The following is a 14,064-nucleotide window of genomic DNA, read 5'->3' as shown; positions in this document are numbered from 1 at the left end:
TTACGGGAGTAGAAAGCCTCATCTTTCTCCCGCGGAGCAGCTGGTAGTTTCGAACTGCTGACCTTATGGTTCGCAGCCCGATTCGTAACCACTACGCTACCAGAGCTCCTTATAACTGGGCCTTCCTTATTTCTTTGTGCATTCACAGATTGTTTTGCCTTTTGTTTTTTCCAACTCAATTAGTAATTATGATCTCACTGTTTATTTGACCAGTTCTGGGTTGAATCCTGGTTTGCTGCTATGGGATAAACACTAGACTACTAACCACAAGGCCAGTGGTTCAAACCCACCATCCATTCCTCAGAAATCCTATACTGGGTCCTATGAGTCAGAACAGATTGGAATGCACTTTACAACAACAATGATATCTATGGGTCAATCATAGTCTATTATTACTGATTTGGTTAGATTTTATCTTTTAAAATGTCCACATAGATTTTTCATGCTGTTGTTGTGTGGTGTCAAGTGGTTCCAACTCATAGTGGTCCTGTTGTAAATATCTGCAGTAGTAGAAAGACTCATCTTTTTCCCTCGAGCATCTGGTGGATTTGAACTTCTAATCCTGTGATTAACAGTCTAGTGTGCCACTAGGGCTCCTATATTTTACATGTAGTTGTTGTTGTTTAGTTCCATAAAGTCATTCAGACTCATAGAGACTGTATAGGATTTCTGAGGAGCAGCTGATGTGTTTGAACTGGCAACCTTGTTTAGCACTCCAGTACTTATCCTACAGTGCCACACCAGGACCTAGCACTATTCTTTTCAAATTGCTACTCTTTTGGAAAATTGTTGTTCAAGTGGTATGTTAAAATATTGAAGTTAAATTGGATGTTTAATACCATAGATACAAAATTACTATTCCATAGACTTGGACATGCCAAATTTCCATTGACGGCTGGTAATTTTATGACTTTAATATAAAAAATTTTAAATTTAATTTCAGAAAAAAAAATTAACCAGTATCTCTAGTCTTAATGTTAAATCTATTCCAAAGTTATTATTTGGGAAAGCTCTGCCAGAATAAATTCACATATTTACAGTAAGGTTACATGACCTATTTAATACCATATAGGTAATAGTAGCCATAATTGCTGATAATCACACAAATACTTTCAGTCTAGCATCTGTGATGCTCAATATACTGTAATTATGTAATATAAATTCCTTACAAAAGCTCTGAAACACCAGTGAACTTTAATGTCCTAAAATAATGTAACCTTCATTTCATAATTCAAAGTGCTATAACAACAAATTATAATACAGATAGAAAAGATAACTGTTCTATATGAAATCATGGTATGCATTTTTTAAAAAGCTTTTATTGTTAATGGAGTGATAGTTTACATGGGAGAACATCCGTTTTGCATTCATCCTATCATATTTTGTTTCATTGCAATAATTACCATCCCCTCCATGCATGCATCATTTAACAGTATTTGTTTCTATTCCCTCTGTTGTTGTTGGGATTTTTGTTTTTATTTTTGATGTACACAAAAACACTCAGGAATATATAACCATTTAAACAACCAAAGGGTCATGATATGCATTTTAAGAGTAAATTTAATTGATCCATCATATTTACCTTAGGTGTGACTTCCTTCTAAATTAAAATGCATTTGACCCATTTAACCATTCAGGTCTTATTGGAATCATATCTTTATTAAAGTCTGGTCACAGTTTCAATTTCACATAGAAAGGCCCATTTTAGGCAACAATTCTTACCAATATCCAAATACGTTATTAAAAAAAGTCCAAAGTAAATGAGAATACCTTCTTCTCCCCTTCTCTTGTATCTGTTGTTGTTGTTAGTTGCTGTTGCATTAGTTCTGACTTACAGAGACTTACTTTATGTATAACAGTATGAAACGAATCATTGGTATGCCACCTCATTAAAAGAAAAGGGTGTTGGCTTGTAGATCTGTTGGTATATTTGTAAATCTTTTCTTTTCTCTTAATTTTAATAGGAATCCGGAAGCAATGAAAGCAGCTACTGAAGAAGTGAATAAAACATTAGAGAATGCTGGTCAAAAAATCAGCTTTGATGGCGATCCTATTTGTTTGAATCAAATGCAGCTGAATGACATGCCAGTCCTAGGTGTGCTTGCCATGGTTCCCTTTATTTTCCCTGTACTACTTCCAACAGTGCTTGTCAGTTCACACTCAGTTCACAAAACAATCTTATGATGAAAGGCTGCTAGTGGTTACAAGTGAGGAACTGGTACTTAGAAGCTAAATTATTGCAAATGGAATTAATTACAACCTTTATGTGTGACTCTAAACCCTACACTGTCAGTTTCTATCTCACACAACTCTAGTCTGTCTCCCTTGTTATTACTCTTACTGCACATGAATATTGTTATTGTTGTTAAGTTCCATTGAGTCTGTTCCGACTCATAGAGACCCTGTATAGGGTTTCTGAGGGCTGACTAGGTGGGTTTGAACCACTGACCTTGTGGTTAGCAGTCTGGTACTTAACCTCCAGCACCACATCAGGACTCTGACACTAATAGTATGGTGATATTATTAACTTTAATAAAGGAAAAGGAGGTACCATCAAGGGACCATAATTAGCTTCAGTTATGTCTGGTTGATGAAATTAAAGTTTATTTTATTCCTTTTGCTTTCTATATTATATCGAAAGGAGTTCTGGTGTGGTGCTGTAGGATAAGCACTAGACTGCTAACAAACTGCAAGGCTGGTGGTTCAAACCCACCAGAAATCCTATACAGGGTCTCTATGAGTTGGAACCAGCTCAATGGCACTTCACAGGAACAACTTATTTTATAGAAATACAGAAGAATTGTATTTTTATAATAAGGAAGAACTTTCATTATTTTTTTTCTAGAAGAAACCACCCTGTTTTCAGGGCAGTGTCTTAGGGGAATGGACTAGGTGGCATGACAGTTAGGCTCTGTTATGTGGTAGTTAGATACTTGACTTGTTCTTTCTTCTTTCCTCCCTTCCCCCTTTCCTCCTTCTCTGCTCTTTGGCCTTCCTTCCTTCCTTTCTTATAAAATATTTAGATAGCATCATCAAGGAGTCTCTGAGGCTCTCCAGTGCCTCCCTGAATATCCGGGCTGCGAAGGAAGATTTCACCTTGCACGTTGAGGATGGTTCCTTCAACATCCGCAAAGATGATTTCATAGCTTTTTATCCTCCGTTGATGCACTTAGATCCTGAAATCTATCAAGATCCTTTGGTAAGTTCAGTGTCTGAGTGATGTCTATCCATGCTCAAGCAAAGAGGAAATTTATAAATCATTTCATCATTGTGGCCATAGTGATTGTTCCCTTAATTGTGTCATATATTATGTCAAATATGGATGATGGCCTTAGTTTTTAATTTTAATTTATTTGCCATCGCATAATCTCTGATATATTATACTTGCTAAAAGAATAATAAACCTGCCACCTTTCCTTTTCCTTATAAATTACCTGCTCCCAAATTCAGAATAGTGAACAACATACGGACTAATCTAGTTTCTGATCTGAACCTTTTTCCTAATTCTGTCTAACCAAAGAAATAATCTCCCAGACAGGATCCAAAAAATCCAACAACTCTGTCATCCAGTCAAGCCCTACTCAGAGTGACCAGGTGAAAGTTTTCTGAGGCTGTAAATCTTTATGAGAGCATTAATTAAACCCATCTTTCTCCTGTAGAGTGCTGGAAGGTTTGAACTGCTGCCTTTGAGGTTAGCAGTCCAGTGCTTATCCTACAGTGCCAGCAGGGCCCCTTCCCAGACAGAGTAGAGGGGCATCATCAAGTTTTTCCATTTCTTTAGTTCTCATTAAACTCCTGTTCCTTATCAATTTATGATTCATTGTGCAGTGTTTACTAATTTATGACTGTATTAGATTAAAAAACTCTTCAGCACTTCTAGGTCAAGAATGAGAGGCGGTTATTATGGATTTGTTTTCTTTGTATTTTATTGCAGACTTTTAAATATGATCGGTATCTTGATGAAAATGGGAAAGCAAAAACCACCTTCTACAGTAATGGACTCAAGTTGAAATATTACTACATGCCCTTTGGATCAGGAGCTACGATATGTCCTGGTCGAATATTTGCTGTCCATGAGATAAAGGAATTCTTAATCTTGATGCTTTCCTATTTTGAACTGGAGCTCGTGGAGAGTCAAGTTAAATGCCCTCCTTTGGATCAGTCCCGTGTAGGGTTGGGCATTTTACCGCCATTAAATGACATTGAGTTTAAATATAAATTCAAATCTTTGTGAAACTATGGTTGGAAAAGGCGAACTTTTGATGATGGTACAGGACCACAGAACACACGTTACAGTCCTTACAGACAAATGCATTTGGTGTAACGACTCAGGTGGTCCCATTCTGTTCACCCGAAACTCGCTTGTGAATCTTAACATTTTGGTGACAGTTTCCAGATCTCGAAATCTCAATTTGTGCAACTGAAAATAACCCATTTTTAGGAGCACAATACTTTATGTTTGAATAAGCGAGTGAATATTTATATAGCCAAGGACTGAACTTTATTATTTTTAAAAGAAGAACTATCTCTACATACACACCCCCAGTCCCAATTGAGGTATTGCAATTTTTTTGTTTGTTTTTTCCTAAGGAAACTTGTATTTTAATAAAAATCACCCAACAATATTGAACAAGGTAAAAATTCACGTTTTAGTGAATCTGCACTATTTTTTTCACTATGGTGGGGTCCTTCAAGTGTGAACATATTTTACAAAGAGTAGTCTAAAGGAATACATCTTGTCTTTTAAGAAAAATAAAAATTTTATTTGTTGTTTTCTCTATATCCACTATGCACGGAGCTCTGGCAGTGTAGTGGTTATGAGTCGGGCTGCTAATCTCAAAGTCAGCAGTTTGAAACTATCAGCGGTTCTTTGGGAGAAAGATGAAGCTTCTGTTTCCGTAAAGATTTACAGTCTCGGAAACCCTATACAGTGTCGTTATGAGTTGGAACTGACTTGACGCCACGTAACCACCACGCCACCTCCAGATCCAGTATTCAGGGCTTTTAAAATGATGATCTCAGTGTCCTAAAAAGATTAAAGATTATCCATTTATGTTTTAATTTATTATTGCTTTAAATGCTAATCTCTGTGAGAGGGCTAAACTATCTTATCTATACATTGATTTGATTCCATATCAATGAGAAAAACTTTTTTTTTAGAATAAAAATGAATTTTCTGTTATTACTAAATATACAACAATGAAATGTTACTTGCATGTGATCATTTGGGGATTGTACACTGAATAAAAATGAGCTTTTAAAAGCTTTAATAATGAATCATGCTAAGAGTTCATTAGCTACAGCTTGGCACTGTGTTTTATTTAAACACTTTTTATCTTTAAGTAACTTGTAATTGAAGCAACATAGAGCAAGGTGATAGTGTTTGACTATTGTGTAAAGTAGTTTTCAGTTTTGGAGTTATCAAGGATGATATTTAAAATGTACATTTCTGTATGTATATATAAAATATATTTATCACTTTTATATTAAAATATTAAGAAAATATTGCAACATCTAATTTTGAAATGAATCATTTTTCAGAAATAAAAATATGAATATGTATGTTTTAAACATTCAGAATGTTTAAAATATTCAATTATTGGCAAGCTACAGTTTTGTTCAGAGTTGGTTTATGGGAAAAGAAAAATAAACCACTCAAAACCTCTCTCACACATCATAAAATTTATCTCAAAATTTAAATCTTGCTATTAATATTTCAATATCAAGAAAATTAAACTCATTTAGATGCTGTTCAATGTGAACAAGATCCTCTTTTACAGGAAACTGTTATAAACTAACAGTCTCTAAGTGGTTTTCTTATATATTTTATCACTTGCTGATTGCATCCATATATCTTTCATATAGCTTTATTCTTAGATGGAATCCTGGTGTGGCACTGTACAATAAGCTCTGGACTGTTAACTTCAAATTCAGTGGTTCAAACCCACCAGATGCTCCTCATAAATCCTATATGGGATTGCCATGAATTGGAATTGACTCGATGACACTTAACAATAACAATGGCAATATTCTTAGATAGTAGATGTTGGCCAGTTAAAGCCTGAGAATTAAATCTGATCAGCCACCTGGTTTTGTACAGTCTGAGAGCTAAGAATGGTTTTAAATAGTTGAGAAAAAAATCTAAAGAAGAATCCTTCGTGATGTGCAAATGATATGAAATCCACATATGTGAAATTTTATTGGGACACAGGCCCATTTTTTATGCACTGCAACAGCTGCTCTTGCTATGCAATGGCAGGTTTGAGTAGCTGCAACAGATACTATGTGGCAGCAAACCCTAAAATATTTGAATCTGGTTCTTTACAGAAAATGTTTAATGAAGCCTGCTGTCTAGCAATCCCAATTTTTGGTAACTTAAAAAAAAAAAAAAAAAAGGAATAGTATATGAAATTGGCCCAGGGTCGGACATTGTTTCGTTCTGCTCTACATGGGGTCGCTATGAGTCGGTTCCAACTTGACGGCACCTGACAGCAACAACAACAACAAGAGCATATGAGGGAATTACATTTAAAAAATTGTATATAATTTTACTGCAAATACCCTTAACTTAGAACTTTACTTAAGATTAAACCACTTCATTTAAAAACAAAAACCCTTTTCTTTTAAAAAGGTGTCTAATAAAGAAAAATTATAATAACCCATTGTATGATTAAATAGACTTAGAAGAGATATTGATAGACAAAGGTGTTTGGTTTACCCTGTTTCACATGCAGGGTCAATACTTCCACTATACCATCTCATTTAATCCCCCTAAGAGAAAGAGAGAACTCCAGAAAGGTTAAGTCACTGACCCAAGGTTACAATACAGGCAGTTATGGAGCTAGGTGTACTGGAATCTAGGCTGTTCCAACTCACCAGACAGCACTGTACACTCTACTGCAAGGCTAACTGGCATACTGTCTCGGCTTGGCTCATTGAAAGATAACCCACAATAAACAAAATCCAGCATGTCATTTCTGTCCCAAAATCCTATGTTTGAGAGCATGTCCAGGCCCGAGAATGGGGACCCTGCAGCCACCATGCTCAGCGGGTCCAGGAACACCAGGAAGGAGACTATGAATACCCACCTTGCAATGACCCCGTGGCTTTGGGCAGGAGCTACTGCATAATCAAATGTAACATTCCAATTACACTGTTGTAATCATAGATTGTGCTCTTCTTCATACAGCTATTCCTATTCACTAATAGCCTGGAGCTGTTAATTGTGCAGCCTCATGTTGTTCCTCTTAGAACCAGTGTGCCATGTTTTTGAGGCCTTGGTCTCATCAACATATCACAGAATAGAGTTTCTACCCTCCCCTCTCCACACTACCTTGGTGACAACATTTCAGTGACACCAAGGAACAGTACTGATGCTTTCATAGAGCACTGTAAATGATTCCAATTATCTGGCCTGTGCTCTGATTTTAGCTCAAAACTGACATCGAATGGGGCCTGCACAGTAAGTGGTAGGGGCAGCCTGAATCTGGAAGCCCCTGGCTGCGCATGGAATACGCTTTCTACTGAACTGACCAATGTACACTTAGCATTAAGGACTGCCCCCTACAGAATATGATGTATTAGGGTTCACAGACTCCAAAAAGTCATAACAACTAATTAAATAGTGTCCTTGACTCCATTTACTAAAAGAATCATTTTTCATAAAAGTTATCCAGCAATTTGCTACAAAGTTGCTTAAAATATAGCATCATTCCTTGACAGTTTAAGAGCATTTATCACAGATGAAAAGAATGATAGTTTTAAGAATTATAAATGGCAGTGAGAGAGAGAGTTTATGAAAGAAGAGAGAGATCACGGGAGAAATAACTCCCTCCCCACTTGCTATTTTGCAAAATTTCAAACCTCAAGAAAAGCTTAAAGAGTAAAATGCATATGCTTTACTTTCACCTAGACTTACCAATTGTTAAAATCTTGATACATTTGTTTTTACTAAGAAAGATGACTTAAAAAGTGATTTAATGACCTATACTTATGGATGTAAGGAGCTCTGATCACGTAGTGATTACGAGTCAGGCTGCTAATCTCAAAGTCAGCAGTTCAAAACTACCAGCTGTTCCATGGCAAAAAGATGAGGCTTTCTGCTCCAGTAAAGATTTACAGCCTTGGAAATGCTGTACAGGGTTGCTATGAGTCGGATCCGACTCCACGGCACACAACAACAGCAACATATTTATGGATGTAGTAGCTCAAAATACCAACTAAGAGGAGAGGAATCTTTACATCAAGCATCAATCCTAGCCCCTCTGTATACAAGGTTGATAAGGACAGGCAACTTAGACATGGCTCCATAAAATGGGGGACTATAAAGGCATGAAATGACTGGCCTACAAGTTTTCAAGAAGGAGTTTAGTTTCAGAGTGTGCATGGGAAGGTAGAACCCCCACTGAATAGTTCTTATCTTGTCTAGATGGGTCTGGTGAAAGGAGATGGGGATAAGATTCTTATGATTCAACAGTAATTGTTATCATGACTAATTGTGACTGTCACAACTGTAAAGATAGATGTTGCATAACAAAAAGGGGAGAGTAGTTAATTTTACATTCCAGGAACAGAGGACCTAGGACCATCAAGAGAGAAGAGCATGAGTGGAATGTGGGACCTTATCCAGAGAAGCAGTGGCACCAGAGATGGAGGCAGAGATGAAGACATGGAAAGATAGAGCAGTTGAGGACTCTAGACTCATGGAAAGAGAAAAGCTGTGTGCTGGTAGCCAGGAGGTAGGCTTGCAGAATGTGCCCTTTGGTTTTTAAAATGATTATATATTCCTGAGAGTTTTTGTAAACATCTCCATCAAAAAAACCAACAACAAAAAACCCCAGAGGGAATAGAAGTAAATACTGTTGAGTGATGATGCACAGAGGGGATTGTAATCATCACAATGAAACAATGAGTGTAAGACTCATTGTTCTCCCATGTAAACTATCACTCAATTCACAATAAAAACTCTTTTAAAAAGTGATTTAAGTGATAGTTTTTATTTGTACTTTATTTTCCATCCAAGTTTCCAATTTGGAGTTTTATCTCCTTGGATCTTCTGAACCTTTGGAAAGAAGGAAGGAATGTGGGAATCTAGAGCAAGGGGACAGGGTGTTGTCTTTACTTCCACCAATGCTACATCTAAATGCAGCCTTTAATTCTTCTTGGATAGAAAAAAAAGTGAGATTCACTTAAATGCTTCTAGAACCAGAATTAATTGTCTTAAAAATAAAAATTTGTACGTGTAGGGGACTATGTTGAGCAAAATGTTTTTCTTCACAATTTTTCTTTGAATATGTCAGTAAGGATATGGTTAGGGAGGATGGCCCACTAAGTATAGTAATAGCACCTCCTGAGGTAGTCACTGTGCCAGGTAGCATAGGTGTGTAGTTCATGGACCCCTCAGGGATGCACCTAAGGAGGAGGAGAGGTGTACCAGTGGTTGCTTTGATGATAGAGATATTGCAATCCTGTAGCTTCAGCAGGCAGTTCTCAGAAATTTGGATGAAGCACCTTTACTTCACCACTTTTTTGGAGAGATTTCAAGGGTGGGAACCCCACAATGAGAATTATTGCATTTTGCTCAACAGTGAATCCCACCAAATTTCTAAGTGATGTTTTGCATACAGCAAGCCAAACATACGCTGGCACTTGAGGACTAAATTCATGCTTGATGTCGAGGTACTGTATACCCTAGGCTCACTGGTTTTCTCCTTAATCTGGGCTCCAACAAGCTGCAAATAATTTCTAGCAGACCTTTTTCTTTCTCTATATTGATCTGCCACACTATTAAAATATTGGGAAAGAGTTACACACAGAACTGAGAACACAGCTGGCCTGTGTTCAGGTCCACATTGCGTGATAAGGTGGATTTACTATTTGCTAAAAACTAGTGGAGGTGGAGACAGTCTCTGCTCTGGACCCAGCAAAGCAGCCTGCTGGCAGATCTCAGGGAGACAGATACTGGGCCAGGCTGGGCCCAGTCAACACCGCTACAAGGTGCAGCGTGGAGTCCAGAGGCCAAGCCATTACTGGATAAAGTTCTCCTTGTCAGCTTTTGAGCCACTGAGTTACTGATCATCTCTGTTGTGTAATAAAATCAGCTTTAGAAATGTTCGCCATGCTGAGGGTCTAGGCCAATTATAAATAGGTCTTTGCTTTGCAGCACAATGAAGCATCATTTTCTAGGACTAGGGGACTGATCCTTGATTCTGGCCTTTCTTGGATTTCAGTTCTGAGTGAGATAAGGCCAGGAGACTTGTTTCATAACAATTTAAGCTTGTTGATGTTGTTGCTGTTGTTATGTGCCGTGGAGTTGGTTCCGACTCATAGCAACCCTGTACAGGGTTTCCAACGCTGTAAATCTTTTTTTTTTTTTTTTTTTCTTAAATGTTTTATTGTGAATTATGTGATAGTTTACATGGGAGAACATTAGTTTTACATTCATTCTATTGTATATCATCTCATTGCCATGGTTACAATCCCCTCCATGCAATCCTTCCCCCGTACCCCCAGGTCTTCAGCACACAGTCGCTCTCCCTCTTTGGATCTAAAGTCTCCAGCTGCTCCATTGCTCCACGTCATCATCTCTGGCTCCATTTCAGGCATCACTACTTGTCTGGGTAGGGTCCCGCTCTCTGCTCTTCTCCCTTGATGGTCCTAGGGACCTCCGCTCCTAGACTGAAAAGTTAATCACTCCCCTCCTTCTATAAAACGTCTACCTTTACATTTCCGACCCTCACAATCAGTCCTGATAACAATTATTCACTATTGTATCATAAGAGACCCGTCTGCATTTCATTGCATCAGCCCCGCCTAGTCAGATTGAATACTACTCACTGGAGATTCTACCTTCCTCCAGGCCCTCTGGATCTAGGTTCCCTCTTGAAAGCTTGTAAGCCAGTCACTTCTTGCCTTTGTAGCCTCCCGCCCCCCCATTTTGGGTAGCCAATGTCCAAGTTGCAAGGTTGTAAATCTTTACAGGAGCAGAGAGCCTCACCTTTCTCCCGTGGAATAGCTGGTAGTTTCGAACTGCTGACCTTGAGGTTCGCAGCCCGATTCGTAACCACTATGCTACCAGAGCTCCTTATTTAAGCTTACTGCCAAAGAAATAACATTTATGACTATTTTCAATTCAGCCATGTATAGGAAATTCCCACTTCATAGGTAGTATGTCCCAAGGTATGTTGGAACTCAGAACATATTTTATTAGAAAAACTATGTCATAAATGGCATTTAAATCACCAACCAACAAAAAAAGTAAGTGTAATTGATAACATCACATGGGTCATTCTGCTTTGAGTTAGTTTGCAATACAAGAGTAAAGAAGGGGAAAACTAATGTTTAAATTAGACTGATACATAGTTTTAATTTATTTTGAAAACAAAATGTCTTAAAGAGAACTGGAAATGTAACTTGAATATTCTGAAATGGTTATTTAGGTACATTCAAAGAAAATACTTTTAGAGGAGGTGGTTAAGAATTACAGAACCTTCGATTTATGAATGGAATTAATCCACTTATTTTGTAGCTGAGAAATACAGAGGCACAGGGGATATTACTAATTTTACCTGACAACTGACACATTTTATGTACCTTTCTTTCAGCAAGAAGAAAGTCAAAGCATGCAGTACCTTGGGGAGAGCAGGGAGCTTCCACAGGAAGTAGAGATACAGTATTGGGCAAAACAGACCACTTCAGAATCAGCAGAGACGTCACTCTGGTGGATGTGTCTGGTCTTCAGGGTCCTGAATACCAATGTCATCATGCGTAGGCTCCGTGCATGATACTTTTATCTCATTTTACAGCTCTGGGAAACCTGTCTGCTCAAGACTTAGAAGAATACTTGGGTCCAGTCCTCTGTGAACAAGAGCTGACTGTGGTGACTATTGTACTCCCAAGTATTTCCCAAGACTTGTTTCAGACACAATGAACAGAGCACAAAGGATCCTCTTTCAGATGGCATTATCCAGGGCTTACCAGGGAACTCCCCACCCCATGCTAGAAGACCTTCACCATGACCATGGTGAATTGCCCACTCATGCTCATTGTGAGTGGGAGTGTTTAATTGCCATTATCCTAACTCCAGGTGGCACAAATTGTTAATCGTTTGATTATCAATGGACAGTTCAAAGCTACCCAGAGACACCACAAAAGAATAGCCTGGTGATCTACTTCTAAAAGATCATAGGCTAGAAAATTCTAAGTAATTCTAATTAATGCTGCACACATGGGTATGCCAGGAAGTGGAACTGACTTGAGGCTACTGATTTGGTTTTGGTATCCTACACCAGCCCAACCCTGGTCTATCAGTACATTGCCTATTTAGATCATAGATCTCCAGGTTAAGAGGTGGTACCTATGACTTGAGAGAGGATACTGCCAGAGGCCTAGAGTCTCAGCTGGATGCAGGACTAGTGCACCTTTGGTAGTCTCTCTTGGGAAGGGAGTTAGTGTGTCCTACAAGTAAGAAGAATGGACTTGTTATGAAGATAGCAGAATGGTGAACTATTCCAGAGAAAATACTATGGGCTCACCAAATTCAATTTCATTATCCTGTTCCCAGGCTCACAGGAAAACTTGCAGCTTGTGTGGGGACAATGACTGGGTCTGGCTATTAAGATGAGGCTTTAAACATTTCCCATAGATTCTCTATCTCTCTTTTCCCTTGTCATGGTGCCTTAGACCATAGGTTGGAGACAGCAAAGCCATACAACAGAGAAGAGCTGCCTGACCACACTGGATATTGCATAAGGTCTTTACTATGTTACATCACTGAAACTTTGGCCTATTCCAGCTTTTTTTCTGACTGACAAAAATGGCATTACTGTTTTTATGTTTCTCTTTCTTCATTTTTTGTCTGGTCTTCCTTGATATTTATTTTGTAAGGATTTTTTTACATTACTGCCAATACCATTTTTGATAGCTTATTATACATCTTGCTCTCCCAAAGTCTGGGACTGCTTTGTAAGCATTTGATCTGAGTGAGGGGTCTAGTCCCCAGATCTCAGCCTGCTTCCCCCATGCTAACCCCAAGCTGCATTCAAATCCAAGTCAAAGTAAGGTTGTCTGATGGGCAGCTGTCCTGGTAGTCAGTCCATGAAGGGCAATGAAAAGCATTAAAATGAAACAAAGCGCAGAAAAGTGTGCTTACTAACATTCTTCCAGGAACATTCTGATCAGTTGTTTCAGATGGAGATAGGAGTAAGTGCTCCCCACCCTCCAAGGGCTCAGTCAGTGTCTGCTTAGTGGCTGAGGAAATAAGTATGAAATCATGACACCTGGGTTGGTGATCTGTTCAGAACAAGACAGGAGAGGCTAAACACTAGCAACCCTTTCTTACCTTTATCCACCCAGCATCTAGCTCTCCTGTGAGTATGTTTGTAAAACATCTTGACTCAGTTTGATCCTGATCCCTGTCACTTTCATACCATTCACTTATCTCTTCTCTCCCTAAGAGTAGAATGGTAGCATGAATATTGGTATTGTCAGTTGCTGTTGAGTCAGCTCCAACTCATAGCGATTTTATGCACAACAGAACCAAACACTGCCAGGTCCTGTTGCATCCTCACAATCGCTGCTACGCTTGAGCCCATTGCTGCTGCCATTGTACATTGTTGGGCATATTTTGTTGGGCCGGTCTTCCTCTTTTTCAATCATTCTCCACTTTACCAAGCATGATGTCCTCCACCGGGAACTGCTTCCTCCTGACAACATGGCCAACAATAGACACTAGAGAAAGTGGTAAAAAGATATTCTCATTTACTTTTGATTCTTTTATATGGTCTCAATATTGCTTTTAAGGAGCACTCTGGCTGGACTTCTTCCAAGACTGATTTGTTTGTTCTTCTGCCAGTCCTTGGTACTTTCAATATTTTTCAACAACACCTTTTTCAAATCTTTGCATTTTTCTATGGTATTCCTTTCGTTGTACAACTTTCACATGCATATGAAGTGATTGTGATTGGAAATACATGGCTTGGGTCACGTGCTCCTTATTCATCAAAGTGACATCTTTGTTCTTAAACACATTAAAGAGGATTGCTGCTGCAGTTTTACCTAATACAA

At 38.4% G+C, this 14,064-nt stretch overlaps 1 protein-coding gene across 1 annotated transcript in view; it reads left to right on the top strand.

Moving 5' to 3' along the window:
• Positions 1-4,234, top strand: part of LOC102835427 (cholesterol 7-alpha-monooxygenase-like) — a 7,881-nt gene extending 3,647 nt beyond the window's left edge. The window contains exons 4-6 of the mRNA XM_006876962.1: positions 1,965-2,095; positions 3,024-3,199; positions 3,935-4,234. Of these exons, the coding sequence (XP_006877024.1) occupies positions 1,965-2,095; positions 3,024-3,199; positions 3,935-4,234 (607 nt within the window). The remainder of the gene's footprint in view (positions 1-1,964; positions 2,096-3,023; positions 3,200-3,934) is intronic.
• Positions 4,235-14,064: the final 9,830 nt, after the last annotated feature.

This window comes from Chrysochloris asiatica, unplaced genomic scaffold, assembly GCF_000296735.1.
Source record: "Chrysochloris asiatica unplaced genomic scaffold, ChrAsi1.0 scaffold00437, whole genome shotgun sequence".
NCBI classification, from domain to species: Eukaryota; Metazoa; Chordata; class Mammalia; order Afrosoricida; family Chrysochloridae; genus Chrysochloris; species Chrysochloris asiatica.
The sequence above is the reverse complement of the archived record's forward strand: the minus strand, read 5'-3'. Positions and strand labels throughout refer to the sequence as shown.